Consider the following 22,517-nt stretch of genomic DNA (forward strand, 5'->3'; position numbering starts at 1 on the left):
TCTAAAAATGCTAACATAGCCTCTGTTATTAAAAGTCCAGTCTTTTCTATAACAGTATTTGAATGTTATGTTCGGTGTTATCTTAAACTATTCAATAACACATTTTTAGTTGCTATAATATTCAAATAATAACATTTAGATAGAGTTTTTGGTTATAAATTTGAAGTTTAATCTTATACTTTTTTCATAACACTTTTCAACTGTTACATTTGATTATTTTGATAACATTTTTAGTTTGTTATATTATATAAACCATAAGGATTTTTTACGCTTATAATATGTTTTTAAATCATAACATATAGTAATAAAATTGTTACTTTAGTGTGGATAATATATTTTAAATTATTTTTTGATAAGTATACTTATATGGTTTTTTTTAATTAAAAGATTTTCATTATTGTATTTTGATAAACAAAATCAAAATTAATCATAAAATGTAATTTTCAATAGATTGATAAACCATAAGTATTACATTAAACAATAACTAATTTAATCCATGAATGTGTCTACTTCATGAGATCTTAGTTCTAACTTAAATTTGAAAGCTTAACATAATAAAGTTTTATAATCTTGAACATTTTTTACTTCAAACTATAGTTTGGATGATGCTATTGTTGCTACTACTGTTGCTGATGTTGTAGCTGTTCTTTAGCTTGTTGTGCTTGACTGTGAACCCCAGATGGTGTACTAGTCCTTCGAGGGAACTTGTTCAAACTCTCTGAAAAATAAATAGAGAAAGATAAGCAACAAATATAAAACTGCATGCTAACAAGAATGAAACTATTCTCATAAGAAATAGAATCCAAGGTCAATAAGTCTTGGAACCCCTTGTAATCTGGTTTTAGTATCAATAAAGATTCATTCTAGTTATTCAACATACTAGTGTGCATCAGCAATACAAAGACCCACGAACAGATTAATGGTGTATTCAAGAGACCACTGACACTCTTTAACCACAAAATATAACTCACCTTCAAGAAAATCTTTTACACTACCCACAACTTCATTTATTCATTTTTTTTTTTACCTTTTATTGGGTGCCTAACATCTAGCATAATTTATCAAAAATTTGAGGCTTTCCAAGTCATCATCCTGTAATAACATGAAGAATTTAGCCGAAATCAGCATCATTATGAAGTGATAAACCAGATATTTCTATACAAGTTTAGATCTTTTTTGTTCCTTTGTTTACTTTTTAGTTTTAGGATATACACAAATAAGATTTAACAATAAATATATCTTAAACAAAGAAAGAAAAGAATTTAAATGTTATAAATTCTATAGATATAGGTGCATCTGTAATTAAACAAAGAAAACTTACAGTAAAAGTAGTTACAGTTCTTTTGGTGCACAGATCCAGCCTCAAGTCCAGATTCTTTTCATGGCAAGATATGTCTCTGAGCATGTGACGAGTATAGACATGTTCAATCTAAAAGAATAATTAATTGGAGAAAAACACAAACCTCAGAATTTGATGATGAAAGTTAAATATCATCAACCTATTTTCTTGTTACAAAATCTACTGTGATCAAGTATAGACTGCTCAACCTCGACTGAACTGAAGCAACAAAATAAAAGATTAATCAAATAACCTATATCAAAAGTTAACATTACAAAACAGTGGTAGATTTCCCTTTTTTTGCTAGAATAAACATCATAGGTATGCAAACACTAAGACTAAATCCCTCTGAAAGACTTCGATTGGCAGAGAGAATTAAAACTGGAAACAACATATTCCATCATAAAAGGATTTACTCATCAAAATAATTTGAAGCCCTGCATGGATTCTATGCTACATTACCCCCAATTAAATATGTGGAATTTCTAATAATAGGCACATCCTAGGTCAAAAATACATAGATAGAAAGATGTATAAATTACATAAGAGAAAGAGGGAGAAAGCGAGAGAATACATTGTAGGCAAAGGAAGCTCTGGTTTGACTCTTGGTGCCACAGTTACAATGTTTGTCTCAGGATGAGTGGCTTTCCCTGTTGCTCCCGTTGCCTTGTTTTTTTTCAGCTTTTTAACTGATGAGCCCTGCTTTCCTCCTTCTGCTGATCTTTTCTGAACACACGAGTTAATATTAAGCATCACAAGAGTGGATGCCAGATAAATATCCTATAACTAGACAGTCACAAACACAGTCTAAACAGAGGTTACACAGATATGGATAGTAAAAGAAATAACCAAACATTTTTGTACCTTATTTTCCTCCCACTCCGACTCTTTAGTTTCTCCTTCTGCCTTTTCAGAATCAGAAAGCAAACCCCCAGTCTTTTCCAAGCGTTCTTCCAAAGAGTCTTCCAGCAACTATAAAAATATGGCAACTACTTAAATTTCCTATTACTAACAAACATATATGGGAAACTGTCATATAGAAAGCAAAAAAAAACCTCTTTTAGGCTACTAAATAACTCTCTGTAGGTTGACCAAGTTTTAAATAATTAATTTAGAAAAGAAGAATGATGCTTATCATTCCTAAATAATTTTGAATGAAAATGAAAAAGGGAAACACATGTGATAAATACTAAGATCAAAAGACAAATGAAAAAGGAATGAATAAAAGACATTTAGATTCCATTTTAACTTCAACATACCAACATGAATCAATGGATCATAAGTGAAATACTCAGAGCACAAAGAGGGGGTAACAGAAAAAAGCAAACCCGATTGAAACAAGATAACTTTGTTGACTCACCCCCCAATGTATTTCCTTCTGATTAATCTGACTGACTGCATCCTGGCTGCTGCCAGTCAATGTAACAGCCTCCGCATCATCAGAAATTAAGTTGGGCTGTCCAGGAGAAACTGCAAACCAGTACACATGCATACATTACACATCATATAAAAATAAAGGAAGCATTTTTACATAAGCGATAAAAGAAGAAATGTGTACCTTGAAAGTTGATATGCTCATTGATAATACCAAGTACAGTGGTAGATTGAGACTTATGCAGAAATTGCAGAAGAAGCTCATAAGAATACTGAGAAGACAACAAGTCATGAGTTTTTTTATACTGCTGCCTCACTGATTCAAGTATATGTATGTTACTAGCAATCATAAGCAACGATTTTGAAATCCTTCTAGAAGACTGTGCATAATACCAACACACTAATACAGTGCATAGGTTATTCATAACTCAGCAATAAATAAATAAATTACAAGAAGCAGTAGGCACCCCAACCTAAATCATTTACTATAAATTACAAGAAGCAGTAGGCACCTCAACAAGAAGCAGTAGGCACCCCGTCCTCTAAGTCACACTAATAATTTTTTTAAGCTATAAACGAAACTACTATATAGGATTTGGGCCACAGCTTTCCTATCAGTAAGAGGGTTAAAGCTTATGGAAGGTAGTTGTTTCAGTTGAGGCATCTAGCCAACTTGCATAGGCCTCATCTCTACAGAAAGCAATGAAAAAGATTTCCCTATAAATTGCTGAAGGTTTTCCTTTCATCTCTAAAGGGAACCACAAGCGAGTTTGGAAAATAGGTTCCTGATCTAAAGGTCTCAGGTATACATATCCTATAACTATAATAATGGGGTATTCTTTCTCTTTTAAGTACTTTCTGCTCCCTGTTTATCAAAACGAAAGTTAAGATTGCTAACATCCTGTGGTGCTAGTAATTATTAATACAGTTGGTGTACCAAACAAATAAAATAGTTCATTTCGTTTTGGCAGCACTACAAATGACAAAATCCACGCTACCCTCTAAGTCAATAAAACAAAAGTTAATGAATTTAACGTTCAAAATGTATTGAGAATAGAACTTAAGCTTAGGCATACTATCTTTCATCGTGTAGGTGGCCAACTTAATGCAATGCTTACTGAGCCATAAAAATTAAGAATCTCAATGTTAACATTAAAATTTCTCAAAATGCAAAAGTAAAAGATCAAAAAAAATAAACCTGTTTCTTCAGCATCTGAGCTCTATTCAATTCATAAGTGATCTGGGCATCAAGACATGTACGCATAGCTGCTATCTCTTCAGGCGTTGAGTTAGCCATCTTACAGTAGGATTTGAACCTTTCCTCCCACACAAACTCACACACCCAACCACTTGAGTTAGCCAAGTGACTATAATTAATTTTATTTAAAATATTATTTTTGCAATTTTGTTAAACTAAACTATTTTGAATTTATTAATCTAATTTATTGATCAAAACAAAAATAAATATAAAAATTGCCCACAACTTGACAACCCAGCTCAACCTAATAAAGCATTTGCAAAATCCACAAATTTCCAATGCGCCAAAATGACAGATTAGAATTCGATCTTTAAAGTTATCATTGTCATTTCATAATATTTTTTCCACGTGATGAAATTGGGAAAAAGAAAAATGACAATTTAAAATTACATCTAAGAGACAGAATTAGAGGGAAGTACCACTCTAATTAATGATTTTTGGAAACAATAAAAATTTAACTAGTTTATCATGCTAAAAAAACATTATGAATATAGTATTATTATTGAGGGAAATGCTTTGTAAAGATAAATTTAATGAAAAAGTTTGTGAAATAATTTTCAAAAGAACTATTTGCAAGTTAGCTTCTATTTTAAGGATGTTTCAAGGATTTATGCTTATCAAAGTAATCTTCTCAACAACACTCGTACATACTTCTCAGGGTGTCAAGTGTATTGAGAAGATTATTTCGAAAACAATATTTTAACATAAGCTATTTTGGCAAGGTAATGTTTTAAGTTCATTTTTCTATGACAAGTTTATTATAATTCAGATTTCTAAAGTTCCAATAAAGATTTCATGAGATATCTATTTATATTAATTATATTAAAAAAAAAAGAGGAAAAAGATAATGCTAGTAATTCTAACTCCAAGATTTTAATATCAGTCGATGTAGCATATTAGTTGCAACATTTTCAGTTGGTGAATTTATAACATTCATATGATACATCAAATGAATGTATGACAAACTCACCTACCACATCAATTGGTATCAAAATTCAGGATCCTCGGCATTGTTAGCAGTTAAAAAAACATCCAAACATTGAGTTTTTTTTTTACTATTGTAAGTGATCTAATGCTTGAATCAATGGATTCATATATGATATAACATGTCCCCATTTTCTGCTCCTCTATATCTCACCACTCACCAGCAAACAACTCAATTAAATGACAATCAATGCACATGTAAGGATAAATAAATAAAACAAAATATCATTTTGTGGCATAATGAAAACTTATGAAAACTTATTTTTAGTTTATATCCATACAATAAATGGCATAATGAAAACTTATTTTTATTAAAAGACAATCAGCTTTGGGCACAAGAAATAAGAATGTTTGGATCATGCATAGTATGAGTAGAAAGAGACATCCAAAGTTCAACTTGGCTTGCAACAAGAGGAATAGATATAACATAACCTGTATGTGAAGAAAAAAAGCTAGTTGAACAATCACTGCTCGAACTGCAAGAATGCACATTGCTGCAACTAAAGCAAATCTCTTCCATCTCAAAAGGGGCACCTGACATGAAAGGTGTTAAGCTACCAAGTGAGAAACAGATTCTGTAAAGTTTCCACCTTAACCTTTTGTCATTAGGTGACATAAAACTAAGTATATATTTCAAAATATCCGCTGATAAGGCATTGGATATGAAAAATTCTGAGATTAGACAAACTCACATTGATTGAATAAGCAGTTCCCAATGCAAAACTGATGAATAGGACCCAAAATAATGGCCATGATCCAACAACCCATCCAAGGCCAAAACTCTGAAAAATAAAGTGATAGGTAGTCAGAATATTATAGGCTGCAAATACACAATAATAAGTTTACAATATTTTGCACAATACATTAATACAGAAAGCTAATTCCCAACCAGAACAGAAAAGGATGCGACAATCATGACACCAGTTTGAATTGAATATTCCCCTGACGCCAACGGAAGATATGGCTTGTTAACCTGCGATGAAATACGCCATAGATATCTAGAGTTAGACAATCCTTGATGTATCCCATGTAACCATGTAGAATTGTAGATAGTCTCTCTAGAAGAAAAAAAAATATTAAGGCAAAGAACTAGGAACTGGTGTAGTGACCTTATGCTCAAATGTAAGAATAAAATATGTGCATTTTCTTCATTCAAAATTAAGAGAATGTAAGACAGTAAGAGCTAAGAGCTACCTTGTCTATATCAATATCATACAACTGATTCAAACCAACAATGTAAATGTTCATTAAGAGGGCGGCTGCAACAGCCTAAATTGAAAAGATCAAATTCATAAGAATGAAATTCATGGTGTGAATTAAAAAAAAGCAGTTCAAAGTATTTTAAGCTTCACCTCCAACATCCCAGCAAAAAATAATGGTGAAAAGTCTGTAAGCTTCTCGACTGCAAGTAGGGAAACTGAGACTATGCTCAATGCCTGCTTCCAGAAAAAATAGGATGAGTCTCCAAAAATTGATAGGAAACAATATTATCAATAAATTGAAGTTTAAATGAATGAGATTAATATAATGACTATTCTGGGACTGCCCCGCTAAATTTAAATAACCTACCGTGCCTATGACTGTATGTGGCCGAGAAAACCTATAGAACGCATCCAAGGAATCTTTAACGGAGTTCAAAACATTTTTTGGCTCCGATTCAAGAGGTTGTCCATCAGCAGTATTAACCAGGAATCTTTTATTTGGTCTCTGGTAGGATATAGATGTTTCAATGCAATGCTTCAATGAACTGGTAGGACGAGAACATTACCTGATTTCAATGTTCAAAGACAGTGGAAGGATCCATCCATCAGCCTTTCTATCTCCACAGCGTTGACCTGCAACATGATTATACAACATGATTATTGTCTTGCAGCTGTTCATGAGGTTCTGAGGGTGAAAAAGATAAGATCTTCATCCTATAGACATAACAAGAACAAACAAGGCGATTATCAATACAAGAATCAATTTTTTCAGAAAATTGATGAATTACGTTTTTCTGTGACCCAAATATACAGTTAATATCACAATTACATACAAATTTATAGCCTTTACGATATAACCAGACCAGACATGAAAACCCAGGTGAATGAAACCAACCCTCTTTTTTCATAAATTAGAATACATTACTAAATATAGTAAAATTCACATCAGCCAACAATCTGTATTATCAAATACAGCAGCCACAAGGAAGATAATGACATTCTACCAAAAGCAATGTCAAGTTAAGAAATTCAATCAATCTTTTATTCTCCTAAAAGAAATACCGTTGAAAAGGGACTGAGAGAGAGACCTAACAGAACCTTGAAAAGGAATGCTTGAAACAGATATGGCTATAGTAATATCAGATATGCCTGAAGCAAAATCAGTCAAGAAAAGACAAAACTCCCACCATCAGAACTCGGGACCAAATTGTTTGAAATATAATCTTCTCAACTAAATCACAACCAAACTAACAATGAAAGAAACAGAGTTACCAATCCTAATAACCCAATACCCAACATTAAATTATGTAGTAAACACTCTGAAATAACTATCTGAGCAAACAGTTTCAAATTTTCAATCTCCCCCAAATATAAATAAAGTCCCAAAGCTTTCATTTTTAGCAATACAACAAAGCCAAATCCAGAAGAAACGAAAACCCAGCAAATCAAATGAAAGTACCTCATGGAAGTTGCAAACAGGAACTTTCTCAGTTGTTCTCTTGCCCGGAGAGCAATCAATACCAACTGCTGTATTAATAATACATTACTAAAATACAGTAAAATATGATGAAAAAGAAAGTAATGGTATCGTACCTTAAAAAGACGTAAGCAGAGGAGAATACGAGTCGTGGTAAGTTGAAGAACTTCATAAAGTCGGCGTGATGTACAGCCTGCAAAACAGCCGTTGTGTGCTCCGGAAGCTCATACCGACGTCGTGAGGTAGAGATAGATGAGACGAGATGAGAGTGAGAGAGGATAAGTGTGTGAGAGAGTGTGAATGGAGGAGAATACAGAGTGCAAGAAAGAGAGGCAGAGAGGCGGCAATGGAGGCTGAGAGAAATTGTTTGGGTATCTTAGGTTTAGGGATTAAATTATGGCTGAGAGAAATTAGACCCAATTTTTTCATTTGGCGCCTGGGTATATTTCATATGGCACCAAAATATTTGTTCTGTGTTTTTTTTTAATCATCTATCAATAGCACTTTTAAATAAATGTTATCTTTTAATGTAATATATACTAAAAATTGTTGTAGTGCACCCTCGGCCGTGCAAGACCCGCCCCGTGCTCAGTCTCGACCACGCAAGGCCCCGTGTCCCAGCGCCTCGCAAGTGCGGCCCGTGCCCAGGCGCATGCCCGTCGTCGCCCAGCCTCGACCACGCGAGGCCGAGGCCCGTCTCAGCATCACGCCTCGCCCGCGCGAGGCCCGTCTCAGCGTCGCGCCTCGCCCTTGTGAGGCCATCCTCGGCCACGCGAGGCCACCCTCGGTCGTGCAAGACCCGCCTCATGCTCAGTCTCAGCCATGCGAGGCCCCGTGTCCCAACACCTCGCAAGTGCGGCCCGTTCCCAGGCGTATGCCCGTCATCGCCCAGCCTCGGCCACGCGAGGCCTCGTGTCCCTGCGTCTCGCGAGTGCGGCCCGTGCCCAGGCGCAAGATGTGTCGTCGCCCAGCCTCGGCCACGCAAGGCCCCATGTCCCTGCATCTCGCGAGTGCGGCCCGTGCCCAGGCGCAAGACGTGTCATCGCCTAGCCTCTGCCAAGCAAGGCCCAGCAACCTTTAGGTGTAAGGCTACGTGCGCATGATGCCAGGGTTTAAGGTGGCCCGCAAGAGACAAAAAGAATACGAACAAGGTACATCTAAAGGGGTACGTACGTGCCTACAAGGATCATGGGACAGGCCTGACACCGGTACCCGACAAGTAGTGGCGGGTTGGAATAGTACAAGGAGTGGTTACACCCCCACCACGTCTCTGACACCCGTACAAGACAAGTAGTGGAGTCAGGTCCGGGTACAAAAGCTGAGGTGCTCCCATGGACTCTGACGGTGTACCAGAGCCGACACCACTACGCCTGATACCACTCTCCTGATAGTGTACTCGTGTACCATCTGGTCCCCTGGACCACCATGTACCCAGGGCCATTAGAGCCCACTATATAATGAACCCCAATTCCACATGGGAGGGGGTTGGAAAATTTACTGTAGCAAGTGCTTGAGAGTGAATGAAAGATTGATTTCTGCATTGTTGTTCTGTCATTGTTCTTGAGTTATTACTTAAATTTCTACAGCTTTTTTATTGACGATCTTTACTTGATAATTATTTCCAACTCAACTTAGTTGACGAGTTCTCACTGTCAACACCTAGTTAACCTACGGTTGAAGAATAAGACCAGGAGACACCATAAGAAGTTCGGCAACTAAACGCACTAGTCGTGGTGCATGTCGCTGCTCGTGTGAAGCCTATCTCAGGGAGCTTTGGCAAGCATAATCCTCCAACTTCTAAGGGGAATACTAACTCATTGGTAGATGAAGAATGGATTAATATGTTGGATAAGGTTTTTGTCTTCATTGAAATCACCGAGCAGGAGAAAGTGACATACGCAGACTATATGCTTAGATAAGATGCTAGAATTTGTTGGGATGCAGTAAAGAAACGTTGTGCATGGTGGAGATGTAATGGACAGAATTCTTAACTTTGTTCAATTCTAAGTATTATAATAAAGCAATAATCAAACACAAAGTTTGTTAGTTTGCTAATCTAATGCAAGGATCACTGAATGTCCTGAAGTATGTGAGGAAGTTTGATCAGTTAGCTAGATTCGCATGAGATCTAGTAAGTATTGAAGCAATCAAGATATGGAAATTTATGAAAGGACTTAGGGGAGACATAGTAAAGTTTCCATAGACACTGGGAAGACTGGCCTGGGTCATAGGTTGAAGCGATAGAACAAGATATTCGCCAAGAGTCATGGTCTAGAATGGACTGAAACTAGAAGAAAGAAAGAATAATATTAACAACTTGGGACAATTTAAGTTTAGTTGAAATAGACTAGGAAGGAGATTTACTCATAGGTTTACCCAGAACTCAGGAGATAGAGTAATCAAGGTGGCTTGAAGTTAGCAAATGGTGGCAATAACAAGCAAAAAATAGGCTTTCCTAACTGAATCTTGAACTCCAACAAGTAGCCTAGGCAAGGTTATGAACCATGGCCAACCTGCAACAGGTGCAACCTTCATCATCAGGGAGAGTGTAATCTACAAGGGTGTTATAGTTGTGGCAAACCGGGCCACTATGCTTGAGACTATAGGAACCTCGACTCACAAAATGGGAATGGTCAATAGAAGAAAATAAGAGCCCCGCCGCATGTATTCACACTCACCCATGGCAACAAGGAAGTTGGACCATCAGAGATGGTGTCAGGTCAGATTCCTATCGCCCAAACCTTATCATATTTATTAATGGGTACTATTGCATCGCATTCATTTATTGTTGCTTCTTTTGTTGAGAAAATAGATGAATGCCTGAGCCTATGTCTAATGTTTATGGGGTATCCTTACCTTCCGGAGAGGACATGCTGGTACGGTCTGGGTTAGAGCTGTACCAGTCTGGGTAGAAGGTCGCGAACTGACAATCGATCTGTTAATTTTGGATCTACATGAATACGACATCATATTTGCAGTGGACTGGCTAACCAAATATGGGGCCATTTTAAACTGTAAACGAAGGAGAGTAGTCTTCAACCCACCAAGAGAAGAACCATTCGCCTTTCACAACCATGTAAAAGAAATTCGCCGTGGTTTCTACAATAAAGGCAAGAAAAATGTTGAATGGTGGTTGTATCACGAATTTAGCCAGCATTGTGTATAAGAACAAGGAAACAAAGCTAGAACTGGCCAATATACCGGTGGTATGAAAATTTCCCAAGGACCTTCCTTGGATACCACCTGAACGGGAAGTCGTATTCGAGATAGAGTTGATCCGAGAACTGCACTGATTTTGAAATCTCTTGTAACGACCCAAAATCACTAATAAGGCTTAAAGGACTTGATTAGTGTGTCGAGAGGGCATAATTTGTTTATGTGTGACTTAAATGATTAAATGCATGATTATGTGATAAGCATGCTTATATGATTATATGGATGTATGAAATGTGTGTTTATGGGTATTAATAAGCATGTGGGCCTTGTTTAGCTTATAAGGGCATATTTGTAATTTTGGCCCGTTGATGGCATAAATGTGATTATTTGTGGTTAATTGTTGAGACCACATTATTTTGTGGATATATTTGCAGCATATGGCTTGAGACGATCCTAGTGAGCAGTTTAGCGAAATGGTCACGGCGGGGGTTTATACCCGGCTCGGGGGAGCCTGGGGGTATTTATGGGAATTTGAGAGATATATTGGAGATTATTAGACATTGGGGAAAATGATTGGTGATTAATTGGATGATGGGATTTAAGTGATAAATAATAGGGACACTCGAGGAATTAGCGAGAATTGGGAGCAAATGACAAAAATATCCTTGGATTGATGAAAAGGTTTAGTTTTAGTTGGGAGGTTAAAATGGCCTTTTGATTAGTAAGGGGGATAACCGATATACTCTATTCATTTAGACTTTAGTGGAAAGTGGTAGAAGTGGTAGAAGCTGTGAAGGAAAAAGAAGGAAAACAGATCAGTCAACTCGCCTCTCTCTCTCCCTCACGATTTGTTCTCTCTCTCACCTTCTCTTGTGGATTTTGAAGCTAAGAACTCAGAGAAAGTATGGGCTAGGTCTTGGGACTTTGATCCTTGGAGTAGCTAAGGAGTTCAGCTGGAATGAGCTTCCAAATTAAGGTAAGGTTTAAAGTTTTGTCTGAGTTTGCTGAGTTTTGTTGAGGTTGATCTCTGAATTTGGATTTTGGATGGGAATTTAAGGACTTAAGCTTGGGGATTGGAGGAACTAAAGTTTGGAAGGGCATTAAAAGCAACCTAAGGTCAGATTCAGTCAGCTGAGGTAGCAATTTCTGATCTTGATTATCTAGGTTTTCTGGTTTCAGATGAAGTTCTTGAGCTTCATGCTCAATTTTGCTTTTCTATGTTTGATGATGCTATTACCTAAGTTTTTGATGTTGTTAGGTGGTTTTTATGAGATATAGTGAGTTGTAGGTTCAATTTTGAGTTTAGTTGAGGTTTGGAGTGGGTTTTTGGAGCTTTGGCTCGGGGAAGTTCGATGAGAAAAACCCAGAATTTTTGCATGTTCGAGTTGCAGCGCTGTAGCACTAGGCTGGGAGTGCAACAGCACTGGGCTGTGTTCTTGGGGGGTTGGGTTTCTGACTGTAGCTCTGTAGCGCCCCTCTTGTAGTGTTGTAGCACTACCCTATCTCTAGAACTTGGTTTTTGGGAATTCTTTTAGGGTTTTTTCTTGGGGACTCAGGGGTCGATTCCACCACCCCGTTTGGTGGAATTGGGCTTCCCGAGAGCTTAGGGTTCGTTCCGAAGTTGGGTTACGAAATTGAATTTTAATGAAGGTTATATTTTATAGTTGTGACTAGGTGTACGCTAGGGCTAAGAATGGGATCGTGCTCGAGGGTCGTCTCTTTTAACCAAAGCATGCGGAACTAAAGGTAAGAAAATTGCACCCGTGTGTGATTTTTGGGACTAAGGGCTCCCTATATTTGAATGCAATTGTTGTATGATTATGATATGCCATGAGAGCATGAAATAAACAACCTAAGAGTTCCGATATTGATATTTGCACACAAGACGCGGCTCGGCGATTGGTAGCTGAGGACAGCTTAATAATCACTGGGCTCGGCCTAAGTGAGCCGGAGACAGTGGGTTAAATAGAGGGTGCGGCCTAAGGGCGCCGACCCTGAATATTGTATGATGAATATTGATATGCTATTATTGTTTTCTGATGATTATAACTTGTTTAATACTGGGATGATTGGTTTATGAATAATTGTTTGACCTTGAAATGACCCAACTATTCTAGACTCTTGGACCATTAACGAAACTATACATACAAATTCTTACTAAAACTTACATTTGCGAAAATACCATAATTTTATTAGAAAACTTATAGAAATAAGAGTTACTTACATAAATACCAAGAAGGATATGGGATCCCATTGTTTGAAAAACAAAACATAACATGATTTATAAAATAAAGGGATTACATAGTAAGTGCGGAAAATACATATAAAGACCATATATAAATGACTACATCCTCGAAATCGAACTCTCGACTCCTTGAATCCGTCCATCACCGATACACAATCCCAAGCATCCACGAACCTTACCGCCACTAAAGCTATTTTCCTGCACATAAAACAAAAAGGAATGAGCCTAATGCCCAGCAAGGAAAATCTAACACATACATCATGTACATAAAATTTCATAATAATCATAAAGACATAACATAACACTTATTACATACACATACTATAATGGCCATTATTACTTGGGGTCCCATAGACTAAACAAGTCATATGCCCATGAGATTAGTGGGGTCCTACTAGCTAAGTAGGTCATATGCCCATAATCTATTTGGGGTCTTGTTAGTCATATGGGTCATATGCCCAAGCCTACAAACATACATATCATAACACTTATCATAACATAAGAAACATAAGATAACATATAGAACATATAACATATGCATTTCTATCCTATTTTCCTTACCAAAGTTACCGGGATAAGAGGACAGCGTTGGGACTTTTGGAACACTCCTAAAACCATGTATTAACAGAGTGAGTAGATTTGAAGAAAAAGAAATGAAAGGAATGGAAGGACTAAACCATTGAGAAACATACTTACCAAAACCTTTTTACTCAAGAGCTTAGATTTCCTAACCAAAATAAAAATTAAGGTTAGAGGCTGAGTAGAAGACTATGAGGACTTAAAAGAAAAGTACAGAATTGAACTAGAGTTTTGGGTTACCTTGAAGACTTGTAAGACCAATCTACACCTCAAACCGAAATACTATAAAACCTTACTTCCCAAAGTGTTTGATAAGCTTATGATGATCAAGCTTATGATTCCCCAACCCAGGTGTTTACACTCTCACACTCACTTAGCACTTGCAGCCTTTGAACTTAGAGCAAAAGATGAATAATGGCTAGGTACTAGGTCCTATTTATAGAGTTTAGGAATGAAAGGATCTTGATTTTACTTGAATAAAAATAATAGCTTTTTAGGTGAAAATAATTTGAATTATCGTTCAGCAGAGGCTGAAGACTCGTTCAAAAAGATGCTGGACTTATCAAGAGGTTGAATGGCTAAAAGGAAAACGATTTCAAAATGTTTCAAAATATACTGAAGGAGGCGATATATCGCCCCCTGTAGGCGATATATCGCCTGGGCCAGTATGCCCGAGGCTGTCGTGCATCGTCTCGTGTTTTCCGTATCTACGTGCTGCGATATATCGGCACACGCTGATTATTTAAACACGAAATTACACATTTTTAGCTAAATTTGAATGGAGTAAACAGCCTTGACTAAGCCCTCAACGTATTCAAAGCTGTTGACTGACCTTATAGCATTCAAACTTTACCCTTATTAAATTTAATCCTCAAAAATACTTAATCCTTAATCATCCATACATAACATGTGCTTAAAATCCTATTGGTTGTTATCTAAACCTTATAATATAATAAATATTATCCTTAATATCAGTCATATTAATCAAACCTTAGGTTAAAATTAATATTCTTAAACTATAGGTTAAACTTAGAAAATTTATAAGTACTACTATGAGTGTCCAAATAATTCCCGGTCTGAACCAAAAATCCACAGTTACAAAGATAATACTATACATACTATAATACTACTAAATAATTAGCTAAGTAAAGTTCTTGGACTCTACAGACCTCTCTAAGTAAATGATTGTTATGGCATGCTGATTACCTGGATAACAGCCTTGTGGATTATTTGTTTGTTTGTATCGTTTATGTTATGCATTATGGTTTTCTTGCTGGGCCTTGGCTCACGGGTGCTACGTGGTGCAAGTAAAGGCAAGGGCAAGGTAGACCATGTTGGTTTTTATAGATCAAATCAGAGATTATACGCAGCGGAACAACAATCAAAATTGTTAACTTAACCCCACAAGATTTCTAGATCTACTTCTTCACATACATACATATATATATTGAATCAAAGAGATGAATAGAAAATTACCTCAAGTCCTTCCTTGCTGCTATCTTTTTGTACGGCAAAAATCCTTGAGATCTCACACCAGGATCTTCCAAAATGTTCTCAACACACAAAGAACGAGTGTGGGCTCGCTATACAAAACAATAGGCAAAATCTATTTATCAGATATTCTCAACACATGAGATCTGATAAAGTTTGGACCTAAGTTTTGAAGAACAATGACCTATGCTTGTATCACTGTTCTATTTTTCTCAGAGAGATTTCACGATCTATTTTGTATCACTGAAAAAGTATCGCTTTGAAAAACTGATCTCTTATATTTAATATATCCAATATATTAAAAATAAAATATTAGTTATTTAAAACAATTTAAAAAATAATTAATCAGTTATCAGATTTTGTTTAAATAATAATATTTTAATCATATTACAATATCTCATTATATATTTAATATTTAAATAACTAAAATTGTGCAACAAAGAAACTTCTAGAAGCTTCTTGTGTGTGTAACACAGTGATTGTGCACTGTGCTACACGTGTACCACATGCCAAGGAAGGCATGTGATTTTTCCCAATTTTTCTTATTATTTAAATACCAAAAATCCCAAAATAAATTAATTCAAAATTAATTATATTTTTGTTAAATCAAATAATTAATTACACATAATTATACAATAATTGTGTTTAGTGCATAGAAAAATATTTTACTTATCAAATAAGTCATTTTGCCCATTTTTGTATTTATCTTTGTCAGTGTTTGTTTGAGCTATTTCGGGGACCATGGACCTATAACATTAAGCTCCAATAAATTGAAACTAAATAATTAAACTCTTTAATTATAATAGTTAATTTATTAATTCTGATATTTCTCCACTATAAATTCAGAATTGAACTCTGTATGTTATAGATATACTTTTATAGAAATCTTATTTTAAGTTGTCCATTGATATAACCATCTTACAATAGTTTAACCCTCTAATTAATTAGTTCATAAATTAGAATGGAAGAATTACCATTTTACCTTTCTAATTTACTTCTTATTCCTTAAGTATCATTAATTCACTAGTGAATAATTAATCTATAATCTAATTATAGATTTGAGCTAAAAATCATTCAGTTCCAAAATTAACCCTTAAGGGAACTAATATACGATCCGTTAGGAAAGATTAGATTCCGTATTGTTGATACATGTTCCCAGCCATCCATGATATTAAATCTCCAAAACGAAAGTCATTAGCCTTATTCTATGAAGAGACCTTAACGAATGAATCAAAAGATTTAATAAACATGAACAGGAGTTCATGAATACTTAGGATTTAGGTTGATCTATAAATGATCATCAGTTATGATATGAATTACAAATCTTTATTATTAAATGGTTTTTGGATAAATACTTTTATTCATATTGGTCCATGTCATATATAATCATATTATATAAAGCACATTTACCGAGATGTCTTACCACATCAATAATCTGAATCTAGATTATTTGTATCAACATGATACTCAGCAAACCGTACTTACAACCCCAATTAAAGAATTCCATAACTTCAATTTGTTGTTGTTGACTATTTGTATTCATTCATGTGATCTTAATTCTCTCGTACTAATACAAGATCACATCCTCAATAATGAATATGGAATTTTTCTGATATTTACAAAATTATTCAAACAATAATTTAATAATCTAAATATAACAAAATAGACCATTGTATTTATTTATGCATCGAAATAATAAATGTCTTTTACATGCTTTTAGGACATACTCCTAACAGACCAGACCTGAGTTAGAGAGCTCTGGGGCAGAATGTACATGGCCAGCTGCTCGGCCGCCATGGTCGAGGGATGGTACAGGGACAGAAGAACCTAAAGTGCCTATTTTTCCATTGGAGTGGCTTGTGATTGTACATAAACTTTGAAATTTTGTAAACTGTCCTTTAAAACCTGTTTTGGGATCCCACGTATTAAACGTTTATTTTAATGAGAAATTTCCTATTTATGACCAAAATCTTTTAACCCTGACCTGATTATGAATTTAGGGTCACGTTTTCAACTATATGACTTGATTAGGAAATTTTGCACCTTTATAATCACACAGTGTAACGGCCTTGGTTATCCAGGGTGCTTTAGCTCTATATCGAATGCCACTTGTAGAACTCAACGAGCTACAGATGCAACTTCAAGAGTTGGTTGATAAGAAGTTCATCAGACCAAGCCATTCTCTGTGGCGAGCCTCGGTCTTGTTTGGGAAAAAGAAGGATGACTCAATGAGAATGTGCATCGATTATCGAAAGTAGAATAAGGTGACAATCAAGAATCGATACCCACTATCGAGAATCAACAACCTGTTCGATCAGTTACAAGGGGCATCAGTATTTTCGAAGATAGATTTGCAATCAAGGTACCATCAACTCAAGGTGAAAGAGTTGTACATACTAAAAACAGTGTTTCGAACTCGTTATGGTTACTATGAGTTCGTAGCAATGTCCTTTGGACTCACAAATGCGCCTGCTGCCTTTATGGACCTTATGAACCGTGTGCCAACGAGTTTATGGATAAGTTTGTTATCATTTTTTATAGATGATATCCTAATATACTCAAGGAACAGGGAAGAGCGTGTTGCACATCTAGAAGTGGTTCTTCAGCGATTGAAAGAGCTGAAACTCTGCCAAATTTTAGAAATGTGAATTTTGGCTAAAAGAGGTGGGTTTCCTAGGCCACGTAGTGTCCTGAGAAGGAATATGAGTGGATCCCGCAAAGATTGAGGCAGTGAGTCAGTCGAAATCACCAAAGAATACTCAAGAAGTAAGAAGTGTTCTCGGATTGGCACGATATTATAGACAGTTTGTTGAGGGCTTTTCCAATTTAGCCACGCCTATGACTGCTCTTACACGTAAGAACGCTAAATTCGAATGAGCCGAGAAATGTGAGAATAGCTTTCAGGAGATAAAAAATGGTTAACCACCACCCCAATGCTAACTATGGCTCCAAAGGAATAAAGGGATACGCAATTTACAGTGACGTGTTAGGTCAAGGACTGGGTGCAGTGTTGATGCAGCACAAGAAAGTGATCGCTTATGCATCTCGACAACTGAAGAATTATGAGAAGGATTACTAGACACGCGATTTAGAGTTGGCTACGGTGGTGTTCACATTAAAGATCTAGAGACATTACCTTTATGGAGTTCATTGTGATATTTACACTCATCACAAGAGCCTAAAATATTTCTTCACTCAGAAGGAGTTGAACATGAGGCAGTGATGGTGGCTCAAGTTGTTCAACGATTATGATTGTAATGTCCTATATCATCCGGGAAAGGCCAATAAGGTGGCAGATGCCTTGAGCTGGCAACTGATGGCCTACGTAATGTTGGTGTGAGAAACTCCACATGAAATACAAATCGACATCTTCATATTGGATTTAGAGATAGTAGTTGGTAAACTGGCGAATCTCTCGTACATCCAACCATCATGGAGGAAATTCAAGGAGGGCTACTTTTCGATCCATGGATACAGAGAATGGTGTATGAGAAGTTGAAGGAAGTGCAGCCACGATTCCAAATCTCCGATGACGCGGTGTTAGGGTTTAACGACAGGATTTTTGTTCTAGATGATGATGAGATTGAGAGATAAATCTTTTACGAGGCACACAATGCCCCTTATGCCATGCACCTGGGCACCACAAAGATGTACAGGGATTTGAAGAAGTACTTCTGGTGGTCAAGGATTAAGATGGAGGTAGTGGAATACGTGGCGCATTGTTTGTCCTACTAACAGAAAAAAGCATAACACCAACAACAGCTGGGTTGTTGCAAGCTTTAGAAATTCCTGAGTGGAAATGGGAAATGGTGACAATGGATTTCATTGTAGGTTTACCAACCACTCCAAAGGGGCAAGATATGATCTGGGTCATTGTTGACTGACTGTCCAAGCCATCCCATTTCTTACCAATAAATAAAATGGATTCCGCTGACAAGTTGACGCGGTTATATATCTCATAAATAATGAGATTGCATGGAGTGCCAATATTAATAGTGTTTGACCATGACAGACGTTTCACATCTACATTCTGGAAGGAAATGCAAAAGGGACTGGGATCTAACTGAAGTTTAAAATTTCATTTCACCCCCAAACGGATGGAAAAAGTGAGCGGAACATCCAAACCCTAGAGGATACGTTGAGAGCGTGCGTGCTTGACTTCCAAGGGACATGGAATGGAAAGCTCCCATCAATAGAATTCACGTAAAAAAATAGCTACCATGATTCGATCAAGATGGCACCATACGAGGTACTCTACGAGAGGAAATGTCGATTCCCAATCCATTGGCATAAAGTCAAAGAAAGAAAAATTTTGGGATCTAATGAGGTCGATCAACTTATCGGAGATATTAGAATGATATGGCAACCGTTCCAAACTTCGGTTAATCGACAACGCAAGTACGCAGACCGAAGAAGAAGGTCATTGGATTTTGAAGAAAGAGATAAGGTGTTGTTGAAAGTAGCACCGCTCAAGGGGCTATGTGTTTCGATAGAAAGGGAAAGCTAAGCCTGCAGCATATCGGACCTTTCAAGATACTAGAAAAATCGGGGAAGTGGCATACCATTTAGCGTTGCCACCTTCCTTATCTCTAATACATGATATGTTTCATGTATCCATGCTGAGAAAATATATCGATGACCTCAATCATGTACTCATCTATGAGGAATTAAGTGTGGATCCAAAGCTCTGCTATGAGGAGAAGCTAGTGGCGATGTTGGATCGAAAGGAAAAAGTGTCGAACAACAAGTCCATACCCTTGGTAAAAGTGTAGTGGTAAAACCACAGGATCGAAGAGGCAACTTGGGAACCCGATGATAATATTAGAGAGTTGTATCCTCATCAACTTTGTGTTTCGGGGAAATTGTAGGTATTGTAACGTTTCATGTTTTGGGCACGTGGTAATAGCGATTCGGATCGGGATTTTATTCCCATAATATATATCATACTGGGGTTGTATTACGATTTGAAAATCAAAGTTAAAATTAAGATGTGGCATTATTATGAATTTAATTGACTTTTGGTCAAACTAAAAAATTCAGTCCCAGACTGAAACAAAAACCTTACACTGGTAAAATCTCGGATAATAAATATTGATAAATAAATAATTATGGCGAAAACATTTATTTTGGGAATAGGAATATTAAGAATGCTATGAGAGAATTTTAAATAAAATTCTTAGGAAAGAATCCTAATATGTATTTTGAGAGAAAATGCTTATTTGGCCTTATTGGGGTATGGAAATTAAAATGGTTTTTGCAAATGCTATAAGGGCACTTTGATGAAATTTTGGGTGGCTATATTTATATTTTTATCATATTTTTATGGCTTTAGGTTTATACCACCCTTGGGCGTTATTTTTGGGCTCAACTTCGAAGAATGCACTATAGTTGTAAGTTTTTCAGTTAATTATTGTTGTACCCCAAAATAAGTGTGGACTCAATCATTCAGCTAAGGGTACAGCTGTCAAATAAACACATTGAAAAAGCAAATGAGTAGAATATCTAGCTAACGTTGATGTGAGCAACTCGAGTTAGGACGATAATCTCCAGATGTAGGCAAATTCTAGTTGTAACGACCCAAATTTACTATTATGGCTTAAGGGCCTTGATTAGTGTGTCGAGTGGGCATAATTGGAATATATGTGATTTAATGATTAAAAGTATTCTATATGACTATTTGAATATCTGAGATGCATGACTATGTGTATTAGTATGCATGTAGGCCTTGATTAGGTTAGAAAGGGCATAATTGTAATTTTGGCCCGTTGAGGGCATAACTGTATATATATGTGATAAATTGTTGAGACCACATTATTATGTGGATATATTTATGATCTGTGATTCGCGAGATCCTAGTGAGCGGTTTAGCGAAAAAGTCACGGCGGGGATTTATACCCGGCTCGGGGCGAGCCTGGGGGTATAAATGGGAATTTAGAGAATATATTGGGGTCTATTTTGATATTGGAGAATATAGTTGGTGTTTGGTTAGGTGTCGGGAAGTAAGCGATAAATATTAGAGACACTCGAGGAATTAGCGGGAATTTGGTGAAATGACCAAAATGCCCCTAGGTGGATTAAAAGACTTAGAATTAAAGGGGAGGGTATTGTTGTTGTTATCCAGATTTCCGGATAGCGTTTAGATTGATGACCTCGGGGAAGCAGAATTATCGATGTCTTTCACGGAGGGTGACCAGAGCTCGCGGATGGACAGAAAGGCTTCGCCTCTCCTGTCTAGTATCCGGATTACTCTTCCAAACAAGCACAACACGGAAACTCGTCAACTCTCCCGGACTCCCGAAGGATACCCCTCGGGGAGGCCCCTTCCAGGAGAGGCTCTTCGAGTGGTCTCCGCGGAAACAGTTCCGTGCCCCGCACAGAACAAAACCGAACGGTCGAGTCCGGGAGAAGGCATGTTTGGAATGATATCCGTCTGACACAGGATCCCGCCTGACACGCCCGTCAGGTCAAAGCCGCACACATCCCAGCACGCCTAAGGGTACCTTTTCGCCTACTGTTCCGCTGACAACTTGGAAAAGACGGCTGACTTTGTGTGTTCCCCATACTTTCACGTAAATATACCCACATAGAGTCTGGTAGCCATGCGACTATAGTAATTGTATCCCCTATTTATGGCTGGTGTAATTAAGACTCATGTACGTAGAGAAAAACCCTAATCCGAAACCCTAGCTATAAAGACTCCTTCCTTTTACAAGAAGGAGGGGGGAGATCGGATAGCAAGAGACTCTACCAAAATCTCTCTAGCTTCATCTTCTTTAAGAGAACCCGAGAGAAACATTGTGAGTGGGTGAAGTTCTTATGCACCAGCCATCTTACTGTAATCTTTTCCAAGTATAATAACATCGACTCGTGGACTAGGGCTTGTTAACGCCTGAACCACGTAAAAACACTGTTTGTTTAGTTACATTTCAGTATTTCTACGGTTCTTATCTTTTTATTATTCTGTTAGTTATTCGTTTCCGAAAAGCTCGGTAAACATTTTGGTGCTTTCATTGAGAGCTGTAGGAAGTTGTTAGTCAGCTCTTTTTCTGTGTACGTTTTTTGTATTCACTTCGTACTAAAGAGATGGTGACTACGCGAAAATCCGCTGTTGACAAAAATGCTACGGTCAACCCCGATACCGTGATGGAAGATGTGGTGCAGAGCGAACCCTTAGACTACCGAGGTGAAGACTCGACATCCCGCCAGGATCAGGTCAGTACCGAAGATACAACATACTTAGAAGACGAAGAAGAGTATGTCCAAGACGGTTATTACAAGGACGGCTGCTACTATGAGAAGGACCCAGAACTGGTCCAAGTAGCCGAAGAACTGGTGGCCACTAAGGCCAAGCTTGCTGAGCAGGAGCGCGTCTCCGAAAGAATGCAACGCATGATGGAACGCCTCCAAAGTAA

The 22,517-nt window shown here is 37.0% G+C and overlaps 2 protein-coding genes across 2 annotated transcripts; both read right to left on the reverse strand.

Moving 5' to 3' along the window:
- Nucleotides 1-460: 460 nt before the first annotated feature.
- LOC133832502 (uncharacterized) lies at nt 461-4,010 on the reverse strand. The gene is made up of 6 exons (XM_062262839.1): nt 3,912-4,010; nt 2,898-3,093; nt 2,700-2,809; nt 1,322-1,429; nt 1,028-1,092; nt 461-718 (listed from the first exon to the last, which is right to left on the reverse strand). Exons 1-5 carry the CDS (start codon nt 4,008-4,010, stop codon nt 1,042-1,044), a joined length of 564 nt encoding a protein of 187 aa, XP_062118823.1. The 3' UTR covers nt 461-718; nt 1,028-1,041.
- A 1,209-nt stretch (nt 4,011-5,219) lies between these two features.
- LOC133832503 (homogentisate phytyltransferase 1, chloroplastic-like) lies at nt 5,220-10,640 on the reverse strand. The gene is made up of 12 exons (XM_062262840.1): nt 10,491-10,640; nt 7,617-7,684; nt 7,430-7,434; nt 7,251-7,306; nt 7,131-7,157; nt 6,808-6,951; nt 6,525-6,662; nt 6,308-6,391; nt 6,150-6,224; nt 5,845-5,928; nt 5,648-5,737; nt 5,220-5,489 (listed from the first exon to the last, which is right to left on the reverse strand). Exons 1-12 carry the CDS (start codon nt 10,638-10,640, stop codon nt 5,220-5,222), a joined length of 1,191 nt encoding a protein of 396 aa, XP_062118824.1.
- Between the last annotated feature and the right edge of the window lie 11,877 nt (nt 10,641-22,517).

The sequence above is a fragment of the Humulus lupulus genome, chromosome 4 (assembly GCF_963169125.1).
Source record: "Humulus lupulus chromosome 4, drHumLupu1.1, whole genome shotgun sequence".
NCBI lineage: Eukaryota > Viridiplantae > Streptophyta > Magnoliopsida > Rosales > Cannabaceae > Humulus > Humulus lupulus.

What these genes read in the sequence shown, in the direction of transcription:
- LOC133832503 (XM_062262840.1), bottom strand. Translation starts at nt 10,640, where the DNA reads ATGGCCCCATATTTGGTTAGCCAGTCCACTGCAAATATGATGTCGTAT. An exon ending in CAGCATGTCCTCTCCGGAAG is followed by an intron (nt 7,685 to 10,490) that starts GTAAGGATACCC and finishes TTATTAATACAG; the next exon opens with CAGTTGGTATTGATTGCTCT. An exon ending in GAACTGCTTATTCAATCAAT is followed by an intron (nt 5,490 to 5,647) that starts GTGAGTTTGTCT and finishes CTTTCATGTCAG; the next exon opens with GTGCCCCTTTTGAGATGGAA.
- LOC133832502 (XM_062262839.1), bottom strand. Translation starts at nt 4,010, where the DNA reads ATGGCTAACTCAACGCCTGAAGAGATAGCAGCTATGCGTACATGTCTT. An exon ending in CTCAGATGCTGAAGAAACAG is followed by an intron (nt 3,094 to 3,911) that starts GTTTATTTTTTT and finishes TATTATGCACAG; the next exon opens with TCTTCTAGAAGGATTTCAAA. An exon ending in AGAAGGAAATACATTGGGGG is followed by an intron (nt 1,430 to 2,699) that starts GTGAGTCAACAA and finishes TTATTCTTTTAG; the next exon opens with ATTGAACATGTCTATACTCG.